Below are 27,732 nucleotides of genomic sequence, written 5' to 3'. Positions count from 1 at the left end.
TAATTGGTCCCTATGAGCTCCCTCCGCCTCCTCTTCCTTTTGTTAAATCTCCCTGTCTCTTCCACCACCACCTATTTTTTCAGCTTTATGAATTTGTATTCATTATCTGTAAATGAGTGCAGATAGGAGCCAACTGCCTTCAACTGTTACGTGAGAAGGTAATACATGTTTCTTAAACTCAGTGATGATTTATGACAGCTGGTGGTTCCTGTCAGACCAGCGGCAGAATGGTCAAAGTAAGATGCATTAATCTGAGCTGTGTTACATGGGGATACTTCATTCATTGTGCTCCGTTTACATGCTGACAACAATGCCTCATGCAGGCTGTTTGTGTGATTAAGACCATATTCACAAGAGTTGTGAACCAAATTAGATGCAGGATAAAAATACATAAATGCAGTAAATGTTATGTTTGGAATTGTCCACACCTTCAATAGCGATAGGGAGCCTGAATGATCATTGTGTTGTAAACATGCTCCAAGTACCAAACCTGAAACTTGTGTCTTTCCTTTCTGATTTTCTGTAGTTTTGGTTTCATAGAAGGCCCCAAAAAGCTCTGACCTAAAAATGACACACACCAACACAAGGACCTTTAGACTTGTATACTGCAAAAAGGGATAAGAAAGTGAAAGACATAAGGACAATATAGACATTACCCATCTTGAGAGTGCTGAAGCAGCAGGATTTTCAGATTGGATGGGAGCTCTGCAAGGATGTTCAAGTGGTTGGGATTGATAGTCAGCTGACTGAAGGCCTGGAAACCAAAAAGGTATTTCAAGATGACAACATTTCAGGAGAAAGTAAAATAATGGTCCTCGATGTTTGATTACAGAATGAAAAAAACTTGTTGAAATGATTTTGAAAAGGAAATTGTAATATATTAAACCATAACATGATTAAGTAACTCCATATTGTCAGATAAAATGTTAATAATCCATTCTTTAGAATATAGAGGATCTTTTCAATTAAATTGCTTCTTGAGATTCAGTTGTTTGTGTTGACATACTGAGACAAAAGTTCGACTGAAGGCTATAATCTTATGATCAGATACATCAGATACAGTTACTTCACCTAGATCAAAATCTGTAACATTAAAAGAGGTCTATATCAAATAAATGAAATATCAGATTGCTCTCATCCTCATAACAAAATATTACAAGTTACTCACCAGCATCAGTCTTGGAATAGAATGGACATAGTCTATGCAACCAACATGTCCTTGATACCATGACTCACACACACACACACACACACACACACACACACACACACACACACTGGTGATACCATACCTTGGAGAGGTTGCCGAGGGAATCCTTTGCTCCCTTCAGCATGCTGCTGGGCCTCTCTTCCCGAGAGAGGAGCAGGTTCCTGTGGAGGCTGAGCAGAGCCAAGAGCTGGGACACACCGGTGTCAGCACAGGCAGAACTTAGGACTTTATTTATCATCACTGCAGTGCAGCAGCTCTGTAAAGACCACAGGAGATGGATGAAGAAGCCAGCAAGAACATAATAACAGGAACTACAATTGGTGGATGATATCTTGAAGAACACATTTCTTCAAGCTTTACCAAGTGTTCTGCATACTGTAGATAAGCGGTAACATAGCTCATTATTTCATACTATGGCCAATATATTGAACTTTCTATATAGTGCATTAGCATAACAATAATGAGACCTATAGTAAGCAATGTTCTACATGGCACATTTAAGACTATGCATTTTGTTTAGTTAGAGATATGAACATGTGATCTTGATGCATCATACCTGATACAGGGCCAGATATTGACCTGCCGCTGCAGGTTCAGACTGGCCATGACATTCCAGCATGTTGACAGAAGCATCAGCCAGGATGGAAAATGGCAGATTATGTTGGAGACACAGGGTAATGGCTTCAGTAAGAGCTCTACTGGCCTGTGCCAACAGCTGCTGGGCTTTACACCTGCTCCACTGCACAATCATGAAACAGGACGAACACGAACACACACACACATACATTATGAAAGTGAATGCACAGAAGTCAACATGAACACAGACTCACATGCACACTTTACTGGGTGTTCAGGTGGGGCACTTAACACAAGAAGTAACTTTATAGTCAGGTCACAAGAAGCGGCATATTATCTTTAGAACACAATTTTATGCATAATAAGGACTGCGCGTCTCTTCAGCTGAAGTGATGTGAGGAATCTCTTTACAGCCTGAAATGTACTGTCCTGATTGCGACAGACTCATGTCATGGAAGTTAAAGAGATGGAATAATGTTTTTGCTATAATTAGCATTTGCATTACTAAATGCTGTAGTTTAAGTGGTTTAAAAGGCATATTCTATTTCATGTTTATCATATGGCTAGACAGCTCTAAGCTATTTAAAAGATGGCCATTTTATCTGGTTTCATCTTCTGATTTCTCCATTGACAAAAGCAGAAGAGTTTAACTGACTGAAGGTGTCTGTGAAAGCATTTGCCACATTTTTTTTGGCACCTGGGCACTAATCATAGATTTTGTTTACAGTTACAGTAATCTCAAAGCAGACACCCTGGTCAAAATTCAATCTTGTATCATCACCACAGAATCACACCATTGCCACCGTTTTATTCTGCACCGTGTTCGATGTGGACAGAGATGTCTTTGCTCTGACATTCAGTATGATAACAGTGCCTAGCACCATGCGACTTACCTCTGGGGGCTTTTGATTTATGAGCAGAACTTCAGTATAAAGACCTCAGATTAGAATCAGGAGGTCAGCCTTACCTTGTTTCTGCTTGATTCTCTGTCTCTCTCATTCTCTGAATTCCCCTCCTCCACAAGAATGGTTTTAGGGTCAGTCCAGGCCTCCTTCTACACAAAGAATTTTCCAGATTACAGAACACTGATTGTGATTGTGATTACAATGAAACACCCCAATAATCACAAAGTATGAAGATTTAAGTCTTAAATTATGCAAGCGACATCCATCTCTCACTATAAAAGCTAATCAGCTTTTCACTCTGTTCAGGAACATCATCCAGTTGATTTGCCTTTGTAGTGTATACATGTGCATTAGGGTGCATCAAATTTGAATGGGAAATTTTAATTTCAAAATATCAATTTGGCTGGCAATGCATTTTGTTCCAATTAACATAAAAATGACTTTTGCAAAGTTTTGAGGAAATCCATTGAGATTTAGGGGTGCCACCTAACACACAAAGTTTTGTGAAATTTTCGAAAAATGTGCAATTATTTGAAAATCTAATTGCCAAAAAATTGACAAGGAAATGTTGATTACATTGAACTCTTATACAGTAACATGTTCTATAGGGCTATCAAAGTAAAATTAGTTTGTCTGGCCTTTGGGCAACTTGGGCATTTCCCAGAATTCAACTTTCAAAATTCTCCATTCATTTTTCCTATAGACAAAATGAATGGCAGTCAATAGGACATGTTTACGTGGTCTTACCCTGAGTTTTGTGCAGCAGCGATGGATGTCGGACACACATACAGTATAAAGTTTTATTGACTTTACTGTTAAACACAAGGGGCAATACTGACACACTTAAAGGGATAGTTCAACATTTTGGCAAATTGTCCCATTGCCATAATCCCTACAGTCATAGCAGTAGGTTCGTTATCTTTATTTGTCGATGCAAGCTATTTTTAGAATGGCCAAGTCGAACCGTGAGCTGCTCAGAGCTACGCTACGGAGGCTAATGGGATTTCTTGGTTTCCCTCATCAAACTCATCAAATACACAATCCAACAACTCCACAACGCTCTGGTGGACAAGATGTGACCTGCACATTCACCACGCTATGAGATAATAACGGAACGTTACCAGACAGAGTTGTTTTCAAGGGAAATAGACTGCTTGCCGGAAAACTGCTCCTGCCGGGAATGCGCATCAGCTGCTTTGCATGAATTTACCTCTAAAACAACTCTGTCTCGTAATGTTCTGTTATTATCTCATAGCGTGGTGAATGTGCAGGTCACAACTTGTCCACCAGAGCGTTGTGGAGTTGTTGGATTGTGTATTTGATGAGTTTGATGAGGGGAAACCAAGAAATCCCATTAGCCTCCATAGCGTAGCTCTGAGCAGCTGGTGGCTCTGCTCCGCCGTTCTAAAAATAGCTTGCACGGACATATAAAGGTAACAAACCTACTGCTAAGACTAGGCTATAGGGATTATGGCAATGTGCCAATTTGCCAAAATGTTGAACTGTCCTTTTAAAAGAACAAACCCTCTCTAGTGGCTAACTCACTGACAACTCACAGGGCCTAATGATAAGAGCTGACATTAAAGCAGAAGTAAGTGATATATTTGTGTTAATATAAGTCTTAAATAGTTATATCTTCCGACAGCAATCACTTACATAGAGTGTTTGGTCTGAAACACGGGTCTGTCAGTCACTCTGCTCTGCTCTGAGTCGAGGAGAAAACATTTATCGTATCCTACAGTTTTTATCCAATGAGGAGAGAGAACGGCATGCAGGGCTGTGTGTGCAGCCAAGGGACGCCGTGAATGTGGCGACGTAGGGACGAGGACTGTTATGGTGTGTTCATGGAAACTCGTATTTTTCCGACCGTGAAGTCGTACCAGTTCGATCTGGTACGAGTTCACCGGTCGGAAGTTACGAGTGGCCGTTATAGTGACTTTCACCGGTAAAACAGGTCGGAAAAACACGAGTGGGTTGCCTGGAACGCTACAAAGTCGTAAGTTGTGACTTGAAGCTGTAATTTACGATTCCAAAAGCCTGCCTGGAACGCAGCATTAGCGAAAACGACCGGATCGCTTACTTCTGCTTTAACTAAACTTCAATCTTAAAGGAACTTGGTGCAGGATTTGTGGAGAAATACACATGCGTTTTACGTTTTTTAATGCTAATGGGTGATGAAGCGTTCAAAACCAGAAAGAATGAGCCCGTATCTCGCTGTTGCCTTGAACAGGCTGTGTGCTGCATAATGCGCTGCAATTCGGGGCTTTCATAAGTCTCAAATTTTAGCTGTAGGCTAGTCTAACTTCATCATTCGGCTACAATGATAACTTACCATTACATCACTAGCCTAACAGATGTGCTCGCAAATATACCTATATTTAAAATGTTAATTTAACAACTACAATGCTACTCTCAATAGACATGAGACATCAATACTCTATATATGACATTGTCTACTCTAGAATACTGTTGATGTTAAGCTTAATAGCTTAGCTAACATAGCTAGACTGTGGTTAGCAAACTGTTGCTATCTAACGTTAGCCAGATGTAATGGGCACCAAATACCCATATAAAATATAAATACAAATATACAAAGACACAACTACAGATATGGTAGTAATATGTAATAAGAGTATACCCAACACAAAAACATAAAGATCAACTCAATTTTCTTGAGCTGGAGTCTTTTTTTTACCTCAGAGCTCTATGGCGATCATTGAGCACGGATTACCCCTTTATCCAACAAAAACAGATGTGCGGTGGCACCCCTAAATCATCATGTATTGGAAAAATATTTTGCATGTGTTGTTTCTACATATATTGGAACACTTTTAGCACCCAGCCATATCAAAATTCAAAAATTGTGTTTTTTGATGCACCCTAATGTGCATGTGTATGCATGATATGCAAGTGTTGGGAGAGCTTTCATGACATTTGTGTTGCCTACATGCTTGTGTTTGTCCCAGAGAGCACACAGATAAATGGGGTCCTCCTGCACAGCCAGCAATCTCAGGTACTTTCCCATTAGATTCAGGCAGCAAGCTCGAGTTTCCATGTTTTCCGAGGAGTGAGAGTTGACTGCTGTCAGCTGGCCCAGAGCCATTTGCCCCAAAGTACTGCCCACACTCAACCATTCCTGGACAACACACAAGGAAGTTAGGTCAAATGAGAATTAGATCACAAGCAATGCATTTATTTGAAAACACAAGACTCTTTAAATTTGTTTGGACACATTGATTAATGTTCAGAAACTTGCTGAAAATGAATTCATTTGGGAGCAAATAGTACCTCAGGTTTAATCTATTTCACCAGGATTTTTTTTTTTTTTTTTTTACAAAAGTAAGAGGAGAGAAGAATCTTCAAGAATCACAAATTTCTAGTAAACTTGAGTTGGAAATCACATATCAACTATACAAAAAAGAAATTGTCAAAAATTATTGCTCTGCTACATAAGACAAAAGAGTTGTTAGATGAGAAAGGATTGTATATTTTATACTGTTCCATGATTGTTCCACATCTGACTTACTGTATTGAAATATGGGGAAATGCCTGCAAATCATTTATACATTCAGTTTTCATTTTACAAAAAAGAGCCATAAGGATAATTAGTAGGAAGCATTATAGAGAACACACAAATCCAATATTCCTTCAGTTACATTTGATGAAATTTCAGGATCTGGTTGACTATAGTATACTCCAAATAATGTTTAAAGCTCACAAAAAAATATTACCAACTAAAATCCAGAAAAAAGATTTGTAAACAATATACATGATATATACTGTATACATTAGGGTGACCATATTTTGATTTCCATTTAAAGTACGATCGTCCTCAGATGCCAGGTTTACACCATATAACAAAATACACCTTTCATAAATAACACGCGACACCAGGATGCACCAGGATCTACACAAATCCTACGCAAGTTTGTTAAGTGAGGGCCAGGTGAGACCAGCACAAAGGCAGAAAATGGCCCTCTTTCTCAACATTTCAGCCTGCCTCAGCCTGGGGGGCGTCTATCGTCATGGCAACCGCCTCAAATTGCTGTGGCAACCTCTGAGCCTCAGGCCAGAGCCACTGAGACCTGACTCCTCTGATATCGCTGCAGTTTATCAACTTCTGACCCTACATTTATATGAAGTCTCTGTGAAACACACACAAATGTGCACAAACAGGTTGACGGCTACTCAATGCCAGTGCTCGGAGAAAAATGATCATGTCTGTCGGATTAGCTCTGTCTTGACCTTGAGATCGTCGGTTTGATTCCCATATTGATAAAGATCACACCCCTGGCAGCGGCCCCTGTGCTAATCTCAAAATTTCTGCAAGGAAATTTTCTAGCTTTACCTGTTTGTATTTTTCTGTGGTTAGTGAGGGAAAATGTATCGTCCATATATGGTGAAGTAGCCAAGTAATCAAAGAGGCCACCCATGCGTGATGCTTACATAGTTACATGTTACCAATCAGTACATGGCCTCCAGGTGATCTCAAAGATGATGTAACATTTAGGAGAGGTTGCGTGTGCACTGTGTAACCTGTTCTATAGAGTTGGGCTCAGGTGTGCAGTGTGTAAACTCCTCCAGTGCTATTTCAGCAGAGGTCTTCCTCTCCTGGGACAGAGCGTGGCGTTTCTTCTCATCACAGTGTTCCTCCAGCATGGCCAGACAATATTCTGCTAGAGCCAGTCGCAGGCGCAGCAGCCTCCGCATGGCTGCCAGTGACACTCCATGACTCTGGCATAGACAGAAAGAGAAAATGCCATGGAACATCTAAATTGTAATTGAAAACAATTAATCCGTGACAGGTTAAATTGAATGAGTGGGTTGTACTGTATTGATGAGTTCACAGACAAATATCCAGATGTGACTGCAAGATATGAGAAATGGGAAACAGGGTCCATGATCTGAATGAGACTGAAGACCACTAATCTGATCATGATAGAACTGAAAATGGAGCTCAGTTAGATGTGAATACATGAGAGTGGCCTCGGTGGTTTACGCTGCTGTCTCTCTTGTTTACAATGCAGGCTGGATGTCAGAACTTACTAGTACAGCAGCACCATCTGCTGAAAGCATGCAGCTACAATCCAGCCTCCAATGGCAGAGTCAAACATCCAACTAAGATTTATTTAATCAAATAGAAAGAACAAGTATCTGCAGCAGGTGTGAGAGTTGCTCAATCAATCTTTATAAAATTGTTTCTTTGTAACTGAAGGCCACACTCCGTGTTATGCCAGTTTGTCTCTGGCTCTGAAGCCCTCAGATAACCTCATCTGTAGAAGAAATATGATTTTGACACCCATCTGCTGTTGACCAGTAGTTGAAGCTTTATCTGTTTGTGTCAGAACATTGTTAAACTGTGTTGTGAGATACACACATCAACACACACATATGTGCACACAAATGCATGTATATTTAGCTAACATGCAACAGCCAAGAACTCACAGGTTTTAATAACCTCATGCAACAGCTAAATTGAGATTTAGCCAATTAAACTCCTTAGGAAATGAAATTGCTGATGATACAAACAGAGCGACCACTCACTCTGGCATGAACAGCATTTCATGGGAAAACTTCTTTCTTCTCTCAACAGTGAAAAACCTGCTCAGATTCTAAATGTGATCAAAAGTTTTGCCATCTGCACAGGTCATTGTTGGGCCAATAATTTTAGCCAGAACTCAGCATCTGAGCTGGAGTAGCCAAACAAATGGACTTTCACTAGTACTTTCACAGTAAGTATTTCACAACGTAAAACTGTGTAAAACTTTCCGTGTCTGTGCACTCAGAGATTTCCTTCCTACTTTCTTCATGCACTTACCTCTTCCTTTGGTGGGAGCAGGCTCTGAGCATTCAGCACCATATATTCCTGGACTGTGACAGCTTGGTGCATTTGGGAAAGACCATTAAGCAGGAAGCGCTGTTTCTCCTCTATATCAGTTGAATGGTTGGCTAAAATTCTATATAGGAATCATGTGGTGTACAGATTCATCAAAACAGAGAACACAGATTGTGTGAGTGAGACAGGAAATTATCCTTTATAAAAATGTATTCAAATCGTATACTGTATGATTTGTAGAATATTCCAGTCAGGTCTTGAGTAACTCCTGACAGACTTACCTCATACCATGTGCATACTCTGCATGTGCTTCTACTGCCTGTTCTCTATAGCTGAGATTAATGAAACTACTGGCACACTCTCTGATTGTATCACAGGCTGCCATTAGCCTCTGGGCAGCCTCAGTGCAGAGTGTCTCTCCAGGTTCTCCATCACCAATGGCCCGAATATATTCCATGGCACCTCTGGAATGTAACACATCACATTTAAACATGATTATGTAAATGTGTGGGTATGTTAGGGAAATGCCCACACACAATTTCATTCAGTGTGTTTGGCTTAAGTGCTTAGATTGCATCCTGCAGTTTGAAGAATATGTTCCATTTACAAGCAAAGTGCTCTTTAATAATTCATACAGTTAGATTTCATTGGAGTAAATGATCAGTCTTTAGTCTTCATCACGCCCTGCAAATAGAGGTATACCTCTACAGTTTTCACTACAATAAACATAAGGAAAGACACGTGAAGAAACCTTGACCTTAAATCACTATAGTCTAATAAGACCAAGTGAAAGTTTGTGCCAAATGGGACACATTTGAAGAAGTTCCATAAAGGCATTATTGTCAATCTTGTCCATAAAACGTGGGCAGATGGATGGAAAACCAAAACATCCCTTTTGCATGGAGGTCGGTGACAGCCAGAGCTGAAGGTCAGTCAACAATAAACTAAGTTTTTTAATTTTACAAAAATCCAGAAGTTAGGCAACTTTGTGCCCAACAGCTGAATGTGTAAATACATTTAAAACTGTTTATGGTGCAGCTAGAAAATGTTAAAAATCTTAAAGAAAAACAAAAAAGCATCAACCAGGGAAAATTAGACATTCATCAGTCTTGATTTCATGGTGTTACCTCATCTCTAATGAGGTGATCAAGAATGTGATCTCTGGGACTCTGTTTATCCGCTGCTCCAGAACCAGCTTCAGAGCCTCACAGCCTTGCTTTATTATCTGATCAACCTGTGAAAGAAAATGAACACAGCGTAAAATGTATTCACTGAGTAAACAAACTGAGTGTATTTGTACTTTATATGATTGTTAAATAATAGTGAATCTATACCTTGGTTTGTGTACCATCAAGTTTCTGGCCTACTACAGCTCTAACCTTGGTGAGGGTGAGCTGATACCAGAACTCCTCATCTCCACCCAGGGCTTGGGCTTTGTCCAGCAGAATCAGAGCTTGGGCATGGTTCTGCTCTTCACAAGCCAAAGTGGCCATAAGGAGCAAACTTCTTGCCACTGACTTCTGATCTGCCACCTCCTGGACAGAGAGAATGTAGAGAGGATATGAGTTGAACCGAATGAAACTGAATGACTAAATAACTAAATATTTCAATGGCCAGGACAGACCATCAGCAAAATGTCACTGCATAACAGATTGTAGGATAACACTGTCTTTCAAATAACTTGAAAATATTTGTCACCATATCAGATATAATGGTGGTTCTGTGTGGTATGGCATGACAGTAAAACCAAAATCAAATCAGTGTTGCTCGCATTGATATGATTTAAAAACATGGTGACATTTGTCAGCAATGTTTTTCTTGTCTTTTAGGTTACCCTCACCACTAAGTGAGCCTTGGCCAGGAGCTCTCTGGCAGGTTGATAAAGCCCAACGCTGAGGCAAACCTCAGTCTTATCCAGCCAAATGTCCTGAGTACGTGCATCCATACTCTGTCGTCCCAATCCAATGTTTTCATCCACCTTGGCTTTCTGAAAAATGACAAAGACAGTATGGGACAATTCACTTTCTTTCTGCAACAGAAAAGAAATGCCAAGATCTTAGACCGATCTCAGCTTGAAGTTTATGAGATGAGCCTAGTAGTTAGATTAATCTACCATCAATCAGTGTTACATTAAAAGTATAGAGGTAATTAGAGCATACAGTATGGTACATTTCCTTTGCCGGTATTGACTATAGTTAGTTACTTATGGTCACTTGACAATCATTGTCTATGAAGTAATAAAATAGAGTTAATTAGAAGTTGTAGATCTTGTAAATGCCTTTGATTCAAAAAAAAAAAAATCATTTTCTGATTTTGTGAGCAGCTGGCCAACCTGGGTTTTGTGAACACCTCTGCTCTCCTGTGAAAAACCAATCACTTTATGGCACCTAAAAGCAAGAGTATGATTTGGTTATTAAAGAAAAAATGTACAGCCATTAAATCTGTATTGCAATGTCGACATACTCCATCTGTTCCTCTTCTTGAATTCTGCACAAGTTGTTGAGCTTCTCCCGATATGGTGAAAGTGTCTCTAAACCCAGTTGACAACAGGTCCTCACAATTCTAGTTTGGCCAGAAAAGAACAACAGAAAAAGTAACTACGGTAAAAAACAAAAATTGATTGATTCGGAATTAATTGAATTTCTGAATGTGAATGGCGTTGAGTTGATGCTCAATCTCTCCCTTTCCTGGATTTTAACTGTTTTAGCTGGTTTTAGTCAATTCACTCTGGTACACAATTTAAACATAGTGGATTGGAGCACACAGAACAAAAAAATACACTACGCCTATTTCAGCACTGTTCATATCCCTATAAATAATGAAGGAGTACCCACCCGATTTAGCACTGCACCTGATTAACATTTTCAGACTCACAACAGTTGAGCAGAAAGTTTGAGTATGTTATACTTCTAATGGCAAAGTCGCCTCAATTCTTGAGAGTTCTCCTACCTAAGTCTGTAGAGATCAGTGAGGCTCTGCCTTGCCAAAAGGTCATGGGCAATAACTTCAGCTAGATGCATTATGGGCAGGGTGAGGTGATCCAGTGACAGCGAGTGAAGCTCTTTTTCCAGCAGGTCAAGATAAAACAGGCTTTGAGTCTAAAACCAAACAACAACAAAAAATAATAACAAATTATTAGTTATTAAATGAGGTGATACAATGGTGTCTGAGTCTACGGCCAACTGCATTAGAGTTATATACTATACTCCTACTGCTGCAACATATACAGTACAAGATATTGAAAAAAAAAGAGCATTTTTGTTCAAATACAAAACAGAAAACTGAGTGATTGGACAAAGACAGTCCAATCAGAAGATAGACACAAGATGGGTAATGGGGTATAGGTTTGCATAGATACACAGATTATCACATACTATATATTTTCTAATTATACTGATAACCAGTCTTTGATCTGACGACCAGTGGATACAATTCATGCTATGTTGAAAGCAATGAAATCAGAGATAATACCAGAAATAGTAGATAGTCATTAAACTGGGAACTGTGACAAAGAGACTTGCCTGCTTGGTGATGCTGTGTTTATTGATACAGTGGGGGTTACTGTTGGTACTGAATATCTGCCTGGCCTGGTCAGGACAGATGTAACGAGCCCAGTCTTTTGGTGATGAAGGAAGTCCCTGATCCAGGACAACAGACCCAAGTCTTTCTTCTGCAGCGGTTTTCTGGCAAGAACGAGGTATAGAAACGCTATTATTCTTGTTATTACTGCTATATAATGCAGAAAAGCTTTTAAATAATATGTGAACTTACATCTTTCATTTTTACATCTTTATTGCCTTTTCCCTTGTCTTTGCCTTTCTTTGATCCAGCTGAGGGAGGAGGCTGGAGCTGCTGAGTTTTTGCCATTTCACTGGAAATCTCACAAGCAACTGCCATGGCAACCTGCAGCAAAATACGATGCACAAATGCATATTCAATTTTCAACTCGAATATGATCTGTGTTGAGAAAACAGCCTCATTAACACTGCCAAAGTTGAGTGACGTACAAGATTGCAGTAAAGATGCAGTACCTGCCAAATTTGAAGTACAAAGGTGTAGGCTCTGAGCAGGTTCAGCTGGTGCTCAGGTGAAGTCCTGTCTGCCATGACAGCGAGCAGAGTGTGTGCCCGGACTAAGTAGTCGAGGCATCGCACCTCCCTCAGACCAGACAGATTTTGGATGAATGACAATCCCTGGACTCCAACCAAAGACTCACATTCCAATGAACGGAAATCCCTCTTTTTGGACTCATATTCTAAATTCAAGATAGAGAGACACGCTTTACTGTGACCAGACAGACTGATAGACAGGGAGATAGAGGCACAAACAGCATCTCTGTAATTAGTTTCAACCTTTTGTTTGACTTATATTCAGTTAGTCTCTAATCTTCACATGCTTGTGGCAGGAGACTTAAGAGTCTCAGTGGGTGTCCACATGGGGCTGAAATCTGTGTCTTTGTCTGCTATTCCTCTGAACAATATTTGCTTGGTTTATTCTTTTTTTTCTTTCTTTACAAAACAAAAGCACAAACACTGTTCCATTGTTGATGCAACGCTGTGATGTGACCCTTTTCTAGATCAGGCAGAGGAGACATTTTTCCCCTTTGACTAATCAAGTTTAAAAAATCAGGAATTCCCTAAAATAAAAGTGTACAGGCAAATGTGCAACAGCACAACACAACAGCTGAGCCTTTACGGCCTCTGAGATATCCGTTTCATGCTCACATGGGTACCTCGATGCAGATATCTGACATTTTTCGTTTGAGTCTAGAATGCAACATGGGATAATTTAGAATAGTAACAGGTCATTTAAAGGCTCACCTGCTCCCTCTACCTGTTCAGGTTCCAGCTGTAGAATGGCGTCTATGGCCCACTGAACGTGGTGCTGGGCTCTGGCTTTGGGGAAGTTGTGACAATACAGCCACTCTCCAAATTCCAGCATAAGGTTGACCTTCTGCCATTTAGTCTTTGTGCTCTGCATCACAAACACAAAAGACAACCTCAGTATCCTATTCTAACATTTTGATTGTGCTTTGTTCAAAAACAAATTTCCATTATTCATGTTGGACAGGCAAGTTTTTTTAAATTTTTTTTTTAATATAATGGTAAGGCCCTTGGAGCTAGAGCTGACGCTGCATGGTGCTCTAAAACAATATGTGCAGTCTGCACCATCCAGACTACAGCTAAGACTTGGAAAGAAGATGAAATAACATTCTGGCCCCACTAGATGGTGCTTGAGCCTCATGTTCAATCGTCTTTGTTTCAAACCAAAGGTCTATAACTGAAATAGTAGATTTAATGAGCAGAATCACTCATATGACAGATTTCAAAAATGATCGATCTAAATTAATCTGTGGATGGATCCTCTTTTTGGTAATGATATAAAACGGTAGCAGAACAGAGGTATTACCGACAGAGATGTGATGGATTTCTGGTAGCAGGTCAGCTGCTGGGTTATATTGCCAGCATACAGTGCCACCTGATGCCACATAAATGAACAGCACTGTTCTCCTTCATCTTGAAACTTCTGCATGTCCATTAATATGCTTTCCCCCAGTCGTGCTTTCACTAGAATGCGATGCTTCAGCAAAGGTCTGGTTAAAACACAGAAGGTATTAGGATTTCCCTTTGTCTTTCTGTTTTCTATCTTTCTAGTATTTTTTTATTTCTTCCATTTTTACTTACAATCTCTGTTTGCTGCGAGGCATGTCTCTAGTAGCTGTGTCCAGTAGTTGGAGAGCACTTTTCCAATCTGTTCTATCAATGTGGATGTGGAGCAACAAGCTGTAAATGGCTGCTCTCAGGTTTAGGTCCTCTTCATCTATTATAGAGACAACAAATTATTTTCAGGAGATTCATCTGTGAACTTGTGAAAGCAAGCTGTTATCAATGTACAGCAGATGTTACAAATGTAATGTTCCAAAAAAGTAGAACTCCGAATGGAAATGTTGCAATTCATTGTCTATCCTGAACTTATTTTTGTGTTATCCTATATTTACAGCAGAGATACAGAGAATGATCAGAGCTGTAGCAGGGAGTAAAACCAAATATGAAGTCACCTGCGAGAGGGTAAAGTTCTTTCTGGTCCTTTTTCAACTCACCTGTTGCTTCATGTTTAGAACTCCCATGTGGCAGCGGTGACGTCAAGGTCAGCAAACCTCTCACTTTGCCCTGTTTCTGAAGTAGAAGACAGATTAGATTAATATGCTGGAAGAAGAGTGATAGAAGAGCATTGTTGATGGTTGTTGTGGGTCATTGGTGGCACTTTAAGATCACCGATGTACAGTATAAGATAAAATGTTGTTTGACCTTGTCCTGTGTACAACCCAGCCCCTGTATCTGTAAAGATCCCTCCACACAGTTGCATTACTGGCTGAAATTATGTTGGTCATCTCTGACATTCACTCTTTGAATCCCATACAGAAGAAAATAACACAAATATGTTAAAACAAGAGAGAATAAGACTTGTTGTGGTCACAGCAGTGGTGAAGAAGTGTCAAATTGGAAAGAATATCACAAGCGGAACTGTTTTCTCACATTTGAGCACACCTGTCCTTCCCCTCAAGAATTATTTTCAGCAATTCCATCATCAATTAAACATGACAGAGCATATTTAAGGCTGTTGCAGCATCTTTGTTTTTACTTTGATAGCAACTAAATAAACGTCATTTGAAAAATTAGGACAAACAAGGCATCATAGAAGGTCAATTCTGCTTGTCATTCAACTGTCACTTGCTGTTGTTGCTCATACTTGTTTGGCTTTGTGTGAAGCTATTTAAATGTTTGATGATATATCTAGTTTGTATCTCAGTTCTCTGCCCATATATACAATAAAATGTCTTTCACCATGGTGGTCATTTTCCCAATGAAGACTTGGAAAGACAGCTCACACATGACACCAACATGACAAATGCCAAAATTTACATGATGATGGTATAAGATGGTATATAGATTGATGGATGGATGGAAGGATGGATGGACTTTTTTTGTTTTTACATTTGTCTGTTTGGTGGTGGTATGGATCAAAGCATTCAGGATCCTCTCCAGGGGATCTTGGAGTTGCCATCTTCCCTCAGGAGTGTGTGTCAGGGGTAGACAAGTGTTCCAGTAATGTTTGGCAGCTGTGACACACAAAGCTGGATTCTTAGCCTTTTCTGCATAGCTGTGGAAAACAATAGAGAGCAAGCTGATAAGAAATAATAAATTAAGATAAAACAAACAAACAAACAACTAATTTGTTTGTAGTTCAACATAATAGTCAATACAAAAATTAACCGTGAACAGCACCTGACACTGGAGAGAAGCATCTTCATAGCCTCTTTGTATGTCTGTAGATCTCCATTGGACTCATGGACTAAGCCCAAACCCCTCAGACAGGCTGCACTGGCTAGCATTTCATTCACTGAAGTCAGATCATACCTGGGTGTAGGAGGACATTTAATACCGGTCAGTAAAAGCCAAACTGACATCCTCTAGAATATTTAAAACATTGCAACAAAATCCAAAAATTATAACTTGAAAAGTGAACATTTATGAAAATGATGCATTTAAATCACCTGCAATACACGTGAATGTGCACAAGATGTCACCTGCCCCTCAGACAGTATACATCTCAACCCTCCCTTACACTCACCTCTAATGATTTTTACACATTCACACAAGTACTGTCTCTTCTGTCTATTTTAACAATTAGAAAAAATGAAAGATCTGCCTTGGTATTTCTAAAAGTCTCTTAATGTTTAAATAAAGTGTAATCATCAAGTACACTTACAAAATACAGGACATAGTGTTGAGGCTCTTTGCTGCTGCATCTTCCAGCTGCAGAGCACTCTTGGTGCAACACAACATCAAGTTGTGTTCCTTTTCATAGTGGCAGAAGGTAGCCAGCTGGCACCACACCTGCATCTCCACCACAGCGTCTGTCCAGCTGCATTCTGACGCCATGCTCACCAGCTTTAGGAAAGGAGTGAGGAGAAAGAGGGGGAGGGGGGCGGGAGTGCAGGTGGTGAGGGAAAAGGATGGAGGAGGAGACGAAGTGCAGACACATGAGAAGTGGGAGTGTGGGAAAAGAGGGGAGGAGAAGGTAAGAGAAAAGATGAAAGAAGAGGGTGGGCAGACAAAACAGGGGAGGCAAGCAGAGAGGGAATGAAAAGAAAGGAGAGAAAATGGGGAAATTAAATAATATAAGCAAGGAATGGGAGAAAATAGGAAGTGTAGAGTGAAAAGGGGACAAAGGTAATAGAACAGAAAGGAGAATAAAAGGAAGGGACAGAAATGAAGCGAGGATTAATGAAGGCAAAAAGAGCAAGTAAATAAAAAAAGACAGTGCTAGAGTTAGACAAATAGCAAAGGCAAGCATGGGAAAAGAAACCAGAGAGTAAAGGAGTAAAGGAGGCAGAAGAAGAAGGTATTAGAGTGAAGAAAATATATGGTGATGGTGACATGCAGATAAGGGAAGGTTGGTAGTGTAACAGAAAAGAAAAAATCAGGGGTAGGGAATGGCAAGAGGGATGGAGAGAGTGATGGAGAACGGGAAGCGTGTATAACTTAAAAGACGAGGAAGAAAAAGGAAAACAGAGCCACGGGGCGATGGATGGATGACAGGCATGGTGAAAGAGGATAAAGGTGTGGAAAAAGACCAAAGGGTCTGAAGTGCAGAGCGAGCAATTCTCCACAGAGAAAATGCACATCACATATCATGTCAGAGAAATGTCTGATGACTTTATCCCAACCAAAGAACGACGAGGAAGAGAGCTACAGTATCTTGAAGGTGTTGACACATTATGAGACGTGAGACAGGCTCTGAGGCTCAGGGTCATATCGGCGTCTGTTTGTTTGGCAGCAGCCAAAGCAGCAAAAATGTGAATAGTAAAGTACATACTGAGGAGAGACTGGGAACTGAGAACTCCATGTGCCTCGGGTTTCTGTTGCACTGGAGCATCTCCACTCCAACCAGCACGCTTGTCATCGCCGACACTCCCTCATTCTCACACTGAAAACAGCAGGGAGAACAACGCATACTAAGCATTTCAGTGCCAACCTCTGCTGAATATACACTAATCCCTTAAGTTCAATTATACAAAAGACGTATACACGTATTACTACTTGCTTATAAATTATGCATGAGCTTGCAGCATGATTATCATATTATATGTGTCCAAAATATTGCAGAGATGGCCTCGTTGATGTATAACTTCCTGCTGTGTGGAAAATTAGTTGATGAATGATTTATCGATAGTAATAAGAAATAATCCCCATTTATATTACTGGTAACCCTGTATTCTTTTACTTGCATGGTAAGAAACAAACCTCATTTGTGACTCAAGTCAGATCAGGCTGAGAGGACAAATGTAGGACAGGAAATTATTGGCTAACAAATGGTGATATGATTTGGGTGACGAACCAAACAGTCCATTTAACTGACCTCAAGATACTATATCTATATGTAATATAGATAAGGTAGCGATAACAGCTACAACACCAACAAGATGAATAAAAAGGCCAGGCACAATGACTGTGTGCAATATCATTATCACATCTTAGATTAATTGCGAGGAGACCATAATGCAGGATACATTATGAATGTGACATGATTATATTGTGACACAGCTTTACAGTAGTCTCAAACATAATTCATCCTCAGAGCCATTTTTTTTTTTTTTTACATCTTACACACAGAGGATGTGTTGAAACATATGAAAGAGCTTGCTGTAGGACAATCATTTTATTGTTTAATAAACCTATTCTCTAATGGACCTTTTGTTTTCAGGCAATGCATCAAAGCAATAAAGAAAATTTTCCAAGTCACTGACTACATGGAAAATAAATTCTAAGTGGCCAAGACACTAAGGTACTAAGATCATACTGAAATTAAGAAATTATTTTCATGTCAGATCCGAAACTTCAACTGCCAACCAAGACTATAATCATATAGTAGTTGCGTACTTAAAGACAACCAGAGTTAGACTGACATGGACAATGGTACCTCGTCTTTAGTGTCAATCTTTGAGCCAATCTGCTGTTGCAGCAGTCTCTTGATCTGCACCCAAGTGGCCACCACTTGTTTCCTTGCTGCAATGGGGACTGTGTCCTCTGGGATTTTGCAGTTGGACATGTGGAGGGCGTAGTCACACAGCTGGAAGGAAGGAAAGAAAAAGGTTTAAAATATATATACACCACTTATGATGTAATCTATCTATCTATCTATCTATCTATCTATCTATCTATCTATCTATCTATCTATCTATCTATCTATCTATCTATCTATCTACAGTATCTATCTATCTATCTATCTATCTATCTATCTATCTATCTATATATATATATATATATATATATATATATATTAGAAATGTTTACATCAAACCAAGTGCTTGTCAGAAAATCTGCCTTTTTCATAACCCCATGCCTTCCTAGCCTGTAAGCTGCAGATGTGAGACACATACACAAAACATTCAAATTCAGTGAGACTTTGTTCAAGTCAGACACTGTATCTGACCCTGCTGTGGACTACTTATGAAAAATGTACTGGAAAGGCTCATTTTTTTAATCTTCTCTTCAAAAAGGGGACAGATATGATGAAATTTTGTTAATAATTCACTGATAAAGTGACTTTCATCTGGAGTTAGAACTGATATTCATGGTGGATCCTTTGAATAGAAAAGGAGAAAGGAAACAGGGCTTAATTGGCAACTGCAGCAAAGAGAACAGAGATATCAGACTCCAGTGGTCGACAAAGAAACTCCGTTATGAAAGTTATATGTGAGTGTGTGTGTGCATGGTCAGATGGATTATAGGGGATGAATGGGAAACAAAATATGCCCTAAGACTCTTAAACTTTTCACCTGTGATGTTTCAACATGTCACGATATCAGCTCAAAGAGGAATTACTGCAAATGTTCCTGAAAAGGCCAGTGGTTCTTAGATACAAATGCAATGCCATACAGAACTCAGTGATGTCTGTGATGTCTAGGTCTATGACCCTTGCTTTGAGTGTGAAAGTCTCAGCATATATAAAGTGACTCTTTTCTTTGAAATACATTTCAGGGCATGGCTGTACTTAAAGCTCACTTCCCAACCACATCAAATGGAGGATAAAAGCACAGTATCTGTATGGTATTGGCCTTTTTCATAATTTCTGATTTTATAATTCCAAAATTTAGAGAGCATTTGGAAGGTTATAGAGGCAACATTTATGGTTTAAACTGTGGTTTCAAAGGTGACAAAATGGGACTGGAAAGCTGAAAACTTTCAAAGAGTGTGTGTAAACTGTTCCATGCATAATGTTGGCAGTGTGGTATCCCTACAAAAGATTAAAATTTCAGTTTGTGACTGATTATCATATCTCTCCAAAGATTCAGCAAACTCCATTTAAAGATTATACACACACTCTTCAGCACACTCCTTTCAACTCCTTTCAGAGATTCCAATCTGTTCTTAAGCTTTGAATGCTGGGATTTCAGAAATTGTTTTCACAGTGTAAAGATCAGACAGTGAAAAAAAGAGGAGCTGAAAACACCACAATCAGTCTGCGAGGGAGTTGGCACAAGGTCATCCATTTTCGCCTCAAGAAAATAAAACCAATCAACAGATATCCAGCTTCACGTGTTTATATTAATGTACAGGTAGGTTCCTGAAAAGGTGGCTACTGAGTGGTCATGATTTCACATTGCATGATACTTGGAGGTTCCTAAACCCTGAGGAAAGTATTATAACTTTTTTCACTCACTCTCATTCAACACAGATTACGTCTTATCTTCTTAGGAGGTTTTGGACAAAGTCAGTTAGCAGGCAATTGTCTAAGATTTTGCAATGTAGGGACTTTTAATACAACAATGGTAAAAAAAAGGATATTTTAAGGAAATTTCATTGTGACATTGAAGGTTTTATGTCCACGTGGTTATCAATGGATCAGCAATAATATAATAAAAATGACTGTATGTTACAGAGAATTTTATGTAGATAACAGACAAGTTTTATGAACATGATTATTGATATATTATTGTGTATTGTTTGGTTGTTCTTGTTCTTGTTGATTGTTGTGTTATTTGTTTTGTTCTTATTGTGTCTGTTGTATTTGAATATGTTATTTGGTCTGGTTTGAAATAAATTATGAAAACAAAAACAAAACATGTTGGTGTACCTGAATCTATGTAGTAGTCCACTGCAAAAGCCTAAATGCTTCAATAATGTAAATAAATGATGCTGAAGAATTAAATATATTATAGTAGAGACATTTAGTCACGCACGTGGCAGGTGCAAATCCTGCTGCCACACAAAAACTGACATACCTCTAATGCCTTGTGGACATCTTGCTGGGCAGCAGGGTCTAAAAATACAGTAGCGGTGGCAGCCTTCTCCGTCCCCTTCTCAGCTCTGCCTTTACCCTTGTCTTCTTGCACTGCTTCCTTGGCATTGTCAGGTTCACACAGAGGCTGGATCAAACCGCGGGCCACAGTGTCACACAGCAGCACAACAAGGGCACGATTCCTGATAAAAGCAATGCAAAGGACAATCACAACTGACATAATCTGGAAAAACGAGGACAGCAAGTTGCACTGATGGCCACACATCTTTGTTTTGATCTTTAAAGGTAGGAATGTTTGGTCTCCTATCATGAACAATAACTGCTTCCTTCACAGCCAAAAATAACAACAAAGCTTAAACTGCTTTATATTGCATGAATTAGTTGCAGTGCTGCAGAGAATACATTTACAAACATTTTTCTGAGGTCAACTTTGACCGTGCCTAAAGTGATTTTCGGAGGACAAGTGTACATATTGCTGTTATTAGCTGAAAAGGTAATAATTTTCAAAGTTCACCTGAAATTGAATGACTTAATATCCACAGTAGTCCACTGAGGGTTGAGAGAGTGACTGCTGGGCTGATGAAATTCTTTGAAAACCCACCAAGTAATCTTAAAATATGTACACTCATCAGACTGAGAACTGCTCTGTTTAATATTTTCATGAATGCTGACATTTTAAGAATGAGTTTTCATCAAACGCATGTCGTATTCCGGTTCTGACCTGTTTACAATGTTCACATCAACATCAATTCATTCATCAGGGGAGCAGCTTGGCTCATTTTTTTCACATTTACAAAAAACTAGAGGCCAAACACTTCGACAATTCTGTCCAACAGAATGATACTTATTTAGAAACCCAGCCTACCCAGTGTAATCTATCTTTCGTAGCATCTCCACCAGACTCTGGAAGGAGGGAAGCAGGTGTTGGTACTCGCCAGCTGCTAGTGAGCGGCTGCTGTAGTTCCACAGGTAAATGGCTGCATTTGCAACCACCCACGGCTCCCTGATCTCTGATCCCAGCTCTGCTGCCCGCAAGAAGTTGGAGGTGGCGTAGGCAGAAAGAGCCTGAATCCAGTCCCTGGGTGAGAGAGGTAAAGAAGAACAGTAGAGAGCGCAAGTGAGAATGGGAAGGTCTCTGAAAGTGATTGTTATTGAGAGAGAAAGGTAGAGCAGTATAGTAGCCACACGGTGTCATCTTGAATGAACTAAAGGTGAAAAAGACAAGAAAGTAGAAAAAAAAAATCTAGTTTAAACTTGTAATGCATAAGGTTTTTACATGAATAGCTCCATTTGCTGGATAAAAGTGGCACACTTTTCTGCATGATGCAAAGGGAAGAGTGAAAGTCTACTCTGACAATGTCAGATAGGTTATACCTGATGAGGCATGCAACAGCAATTTGTTTGAGCACCTGGATGCACAGTCATAGCTCTCAGCCCCTACATTGTAATGTGTTGTTCAGGCAAAATGTCAAGCAAAGCAGAGTAGTGCAGTAGTTCCACGGCTGAATGTGAATATGTCAGTTCTTGTGCATTCAACAAAGGCACCTTCTTTGTAGAATACAATGATGACTGTGATCCAGGGAGAGAAAAAAATGCACATAGAAAGCATTTCATGAGACACACACGTTTGATTTTTGGTACAGATTTTTTATCTTTGTTCTCTGATCCGGAAGTGCATAAGGTGATGGAGCAACAGCACAATACGGGTAGTGACTGATCCTGGAGCTTTGTAGTGTGCTCCTACAATGTTTTGGTCTTCATCTTTTAGAGATAATCACATTATTGATGTTCATATCACAGGATTCAGGAGGTTCTGGTTTTAGATGGTGTGGAGTGTGCAATTTTATTTTAAGAGATAAAACAAAGTGCAAGAGATTATGTCATAATTTCTGACCAGTTATGCAAACTGTGAATAGTTTAAAAGACTGCATGGTTAAAAGAGCCACTTCTAATGTAGCATGAAATAATCTCACTTGGATATTTTTCAATGATTCTGTTAGTTTGCTGCTTATCATTCATTCATCATCAAACTAAAATGTGATCAAATTAGGACCTTATGATAAATCATGATGTATTTATTCTATAATATTCATATAATGAAGCAGAAACATGTAGAGCACCAAATGGACAGATGTGTGTGGGAGCACATTGTGTCTTCACCTGTAAATAATCCATTGTGGGTCTTCTTCAGACACAACTTCCTGTGGAGGGACAGCAGAGCTGTTCAGCTGCACCCCCTCTGTTAGCAGCTTTTGGACGGTGGCCTGAGCAAAACAGAGCACATTCATTTGACTACCTCAAAGGATAATATAAAAGGTGACTTCCTGTTTTGACAATTTCATAACAAAAGGAGATGAGAAGACCTTCCACTTTGGGGATGACAGCTTCTCTAGAGCCGTTCAAGCTCATCTATAGCAGATCAAAGAAAAAGAAACTACCGGTGAGTATTTCACTCCTGCAGCGGATAACTTGGGTAAGACATGAGGAAGTTGTCTTCATCATCAGAGTGAGAGGTATGTATCTTTTAATTCAATGAATTACGACCCTATTCTTAAAAAAGAAAATATCAAACGTCACAGAACAAAGGGAACAATACAAGAGAGGCAACAGCACGAGTCAGTTTTGGCAAGGTCATGTGGTTGCTGTGGATGGTTGTCTCCATTTTCTTCAAAGTGCTGTCAAGTTAACATCTCTAAGGACTTAATAAAGACCTGAAGCTGCAGGCTTGATAGGAAGTGTGATTACATAATAAAGATGAGCTCATATCACAAGCACAGCGATTTCTGCCTCCGACCAATACAACATGAACATCCCAGGCTCGTTAGAAATTCGTATAATGCTCGTCTACCTCTGAAAAGAGTCTGTGGTAATCGCCTCATCTTTCAAAAGAGGAGTTGATGATAAAACATTAATATTCCCATTATGTATTTGTGAAAATCAACACGTCAAAACAATAAACATCTACAGCTAAATAAGCTTGAGATAAAACTTTATAGAGCAGCTCTCTGCAAATAATAATGTCTATTAACATAATAAAGGTTTGTGTCTGATTTGTGAAACAAAACTGATGAATTGTCAAAGAGTGATTACTTTTTAGGAGGTAGGAGCACACACCTCAGCACTGATGAAGTGGATTTCAGCTAAGAGGCGCAGAAAGTCCCTCACACCGGTTTGGTTTTCATTGCTGCGAAGACATTCTGCACAGCTCTCCTCCTCCGAACATGTACATTCTGCAGAGAATTGACAAAAACTGTGTTGGAAATTCTCCCAAGGCCTCTGCTTCCTGAGTCTAACACTGTTACAGCCACTACTGCACTGTTTCATGTATGTCTGTCTTTTCTCATTAGTAATACCAAATTATATCTTATATAAACTAGATCTATATGGATCTAATTTACATGTGAACTGTGGGCTGGAGATAAAGATAAAGGCTTAATCCTGCTAATGATAACACAGCAATTAATCTACTGTACATTCATAATTTTTGTTTAAACCATTGTAATACCATATCCCTCAGCTTTAGAAATATTCCTGGTATGTAAGTAGTCAGTCCAAGGATTCATTCATTATCTTACTGTCAGCCTTAGAAATCTTCCATCTCCCATCATCGTAAAGCAAACAGAATCTACAAGCAGCTCGGCACACATCCCAAACTTCCTGTTTCCTAGCTGTCTTCACAAGTGTTGCCCACAACTTCATCCTTGAACAACCAAGAAACAAAAAAGCTTATTATTTATAATTGTGGAAGCCACAGTCATGCTGCATAATGATATACGGTTGCTTGTTTACAGGACCATGAGCATTAAACTTCTGCTTTGGGGAAGCTTCAAGTCTTGAAGGCTCTGCCCTCCTCTAACCATTAAGCCTGACATTTTTTGATGTACCAACTTTTTAACTGCAATGATAGGGGCAGATGTGGGGAACTCAGCTTTGCGTGCTGAATAAGGAGATGTAATAGAACATTGCAGATTCTTATAACAACAATTCTAACTGCAAATACGAGCAACTGATCAAACAGTCAGCAGTACTGTAGCTAATGTTCAGTAAAAGTAAGGAGTAATAAATTCAACAAGGCATAAAACAGCTGATTATAAAGGCAATTTTCCAACTGGGTTTGTGGGAGGCCTGACAGCAAAGAATAATTACAGAGAAAGTTTTACATTGTCAAGAAGACAAAAAAAGGCTCCAACATGTATGATACGTTTGAATGGATATATTTGAATGCACGTGCACCTCTCTGTGTTGTCATTATCTCCGGTTTGTCTGGCCAAGTGTCCATTCACCCTCTGTAAAGATGTGGAGTGATGCTGAGCCTTCGCAGAAAGCTGAGCCAGTGGTCCAGATCCAAGACTGCCTACAGGAACTAGACAGATTTGTTGAAGTACTGTTTGCACAAGTCAATTCAGTTGAATTATTATTACAGTGGAAAAAACATATTTATTTATCTAAAGAACAAATTAGTAAAAGTTTCTTGCTATTGTGCATAACAAAAGGTCTAGTCATTGTGTTCCTTAACTTAGACCTAAATGATCCTTCATAATTTATAGAACACAGGATAAATCTGCACTCATGCATCCAGAGAATGTTTTCCTTTTGAGGAAGTTACATAATTATCCTTATTATGCCATGTCCGTGTACGCAAATGGAAATCCATCTCAGGGGATACAGGAGTAAATGGCCCATTTCCAACTCTTCCAAATCTTTCTAACAGGGCTGTTATTGACTGCAGTGTAATCATATTAGACATGTAGGACGAAACCAAAAACAAAGAAACATGTTTTTAGTTTTTCATTCAAATCCACCTAGAGCAACAGGGGTAATCAAGCATTTGTTTAATGAATCGAATTATGACTACACGTCCGTAACTTAAGGGTTTTAAAGAAGCAAAAAGGCTCAAACGCCTGTGTGCTCACAACAAACACACTCTCATGCACACACCTCTCATTGATGAATGTCTAAGGAACAATACAAAATGTGGAAGCATTATATGCTACAAATCATTAAGTCCTCTGGTCTCAAGGGTTCCTTGGTGTGCTGGCTTTGAAGTTAAGAGCTAAGAACGATTAAATGTTATCATCTAGGGGATGGTTAAGATTTATAGATAAAAACAGGTGGTGTCTCTAGGGACTAAAGCTTTTTACCCATGCCTGCAGAAACCGTTACAGGCCTGTTCTTCCCTCGGTCATTAGGACTGCTGAGTGTTCATTTGATGCTGCAGACCAAGGAGCCTGGTTTGAATCTGAGATCAAAGGCCCTCACTGGGCTCAAGCCCTTCTGCTCCATGATCCACTGCACACAGCTGACACTGTAAGCTACACTGGAACACACAGTGATTTTCTGAGAGATTGCATACAACCCTGAAACAAAGTTTAACGCTGCCACTGAGAGACTTTCTGTACAGACTTGGAGATCAAGGAGCAAATTTTCGTACAAGACAGTCCTCTGTCATTCATTCAGTTTTCACTCAAAATCTGTGAGTAATCGAAAGCTGCTTTACTGAGAAAGCAGTTAATTACACAATCAGTGCAGAGGACTGCCATTTTATGGTTGAATGAATTATAATGTTACGAAACCACCAGTCCTTGGCTCTACATTGTTTGATGATATGAAATAGTCAGATACTTTTACACTTCATCCTTCCTCCCTTAAACGTGTGTGCATAGGGGAGAAAAGGCCACTTACCTTCAGGCAAAAAATACCTGGGATCAGAATTATATGACTATATATTATTCTGTTTGTTTAATGAAATGTTTGATCCATGGTGTAGATTAAAGAGGCAAACTGCCCCTACAAGACAATATCTTTCAACTCAAAGATGATTTAAAGAAAGCCAACTGTGTTTTAGTGAAAGTGACAATAACGACAAGAAATCCTTACTTGGATTGTCTCCATCCAAGACTGTCTGGAAATCATCAGGGCCCAGAAGGAGTCCCACAGAAACCAGGATGGGACGGGTGTCTGTCTTATCTTTGGTTTGAATATCCCTGACCTGAGGAAGAGAGAAAGGGGCTGTATGTCAGACTTAACTTGTTGTGTAGTTAATTTACAGTCTAGACAGTTTGATGCAGAGGGAATTAAAACCTGCTGCATAAGCAGAGCAGCTTTGTCCTCCATCCGGGCGGGTGTTTGGTAGATGGTCCCTCTGAGCTGCAGGAGGCGCAAAGCTGACGACAGGCGTTCTTGTTGTCTCCCGTTATCCAGCAGCATGGCTTTCTGAAGGTGGGTCAAAGAAGCCTCCAGGCGCCCCTCCACCTCTTCAATCATGGCCAGCTCTAAGTGGACTTGACAGCGCATCTCCAGCAACATACTGTAAAAATAAAACACAAAGGCTTCAAGCATACACTAATGTGATCAAAGTAGAGAGTCGGGCGATACTGATGATATCTACTTGCATCATCTTCAGTCAAGTACCATAATAAAGGTTTTATTATATTTTATTATAACAAAAGCCAAGAGTGAAAGAAAAAAGGCTTGTCTTTCTTACTATAAATCATGTCATAGAGCATAAATTATGTTCGTATTCATCTTGTTTCAAATGTCAAAAAAAAAGTGCTGTGTTTCCTAAAGCCCTAAGACATGTACACATATCCTTGTTACATCCATGTCTGTGTGCTCCTAGTGTCTCCCATAGACACCGGCCCTCCACTCACTCATCACCAGATCTTTACAGTTCACCACTTGGTAACTTTGTCAGGCTCCTTTCCCATGATCTCAAGAATTTGGTGCTCTCTAGTCTCCTGTGTTTTTGTCCCCAGCATTTGTTACTCCTTCGTGTTTTTGCTCCCGTGTCTCTTGCCTCGTTTTGAGCCTGTCTCCCTGTGCTCCCAGATTCCCTTCCCTGCCAGCAAGCAGCTGCTCTGGACCCGCTTCCCCTCCCCAGACCTTCTCCTCCTCCACGC

At 39.7% G+C, this 27,732-nt stretch overlaps 1 protein-coding gene across 1 annotated transcript in view; it reads right to left on the bottom strand.

Moving 5' to 3' along the window:
* Positions 1-27,732, bottom strand: part of cfap46 (cilia and flagella associated protein 46) — a gene marked incomplete at both ends in the record, with an annotated part of 43,178 nt that overhangs the window by 8,759 nt on the left and 6,687 nt on the right. The window contains 35 exons of the mRNA XM_083987578.1: positions 491-561; positions 657-754; positions 1,293-1,466; positions 1,767-1,949; positions 2,754-2,840; positions 5,639-5,827; positions 7,228-7,425; positions 8,510-8,648; positions 8,809-8,991; positions 9,655-9,761; positions 9,862-10,062; positions 10,362-10,514; positions 10,860-10,914; positions 10,991-11,089; positions 11,477-11,625; positions 12,049-12,210; positions 12,299-12,430; positions 12,559-12,782; positions 13,348-13,501; positions 13,937-14,120; positions 14,212-14,347; positions 14,628-14,703; positions 15,523-15,688; positions 15,814-15,945; positions 16,298-16,479; positions 17,408-17,518; positions 18,512-18,661; positions 20,817-21,015; positions 21,699-21,911; positions 22,994-23,097; positions 23,948-24,063; positions 24,409-24,533; positions 25,067-25,196; positions 26,711-26,822; positions 26,915-27,140. Coding sequence (XP_083843704.1) covers positions 491-561; positions 657-754; positions 1,293-1,466; positions 1,767-1,949; positions 2,754-2,840; positions 5,639-5,827; positions 7,228-7,425; positions 8,510-8,648; positions 8,809-8,991; positions 9,655-9,761; positions 9,862-10,062; positions 10,362-10,514; positions 10,860-10,914; positions 10,991-11,089; positions 11,477-11,625; positions 12,049-12,210; positions 12,299-12,430; positions 12,559-12,782; positions 13,348-13,501; positions 13,937-14,120; positions 14,212-14,347; positions 14,628-14,703; positions 15,523-15,688; positions 15,814-15,945; positions 16,298-16,479; positions 17,408-17,518; positions 18,512-18,661; positions 20,817-21,015; positions 21,699-21,911; positions 22,994-23,097; positions 23,948-24,063; positions 24,409-24,533; positions 25,067-25,196; positions 26,711-26,822; positions 26,915-27,140 — 5,120 coding nt within the window. The remainder of the gene's footprint in view (positions 1-490; positions 562-656; positions 755-1,292; positions 1,467-1,766; positions 1,950-2,753; positions 2,841-5,638; positions 5,828-7,227; positions 7,426-8,509; positions 8,649-8,808; positions 8,992-9,654; positions 9,762-9,861; positions 10,063-10,361; positions 10,515-10,859; positions 10,915-10,990; positions 11,090-11,476; positions 11,626-12,048; positions 12,211-12,298; positions 12,431-12,558; positions 12,783-13,347; positions 13,502-13,936; positions 14,121-14,211; positions 14,348-14,627; positions 14,704-15,522; positions 15,689-15,813; positions 15,946-16,297; positions 16,480-17,407; positions 17,519-18,511; positions 18,662-20,816; positions 21,016-21,698; positions 21,912-22,993; positions 23,098-23,947; positions 24,064-24,408; positions 24,534-25,066; positions 25,197-26,710; positions 26,823-26,914; positions 27,141-27,732) is intronic.

The sequence above is a fragment of the Trachurus trachurus genome, assembly GCF_905171665.1.
Source record: "Trachurus trachurus genome assembly, chromosome: 15".
Classification (NCBI taxonomy): Eukaryota; Metazoa; Chordata; class Actinopteri; order Carangiformes; family Carangidae; genus Trachurus; species Trachurus trachurus.
Note: the sequence above shows the minus strand (reverse complement) of the source record. Positions and strands in the feature narration are given on the sequence as shown.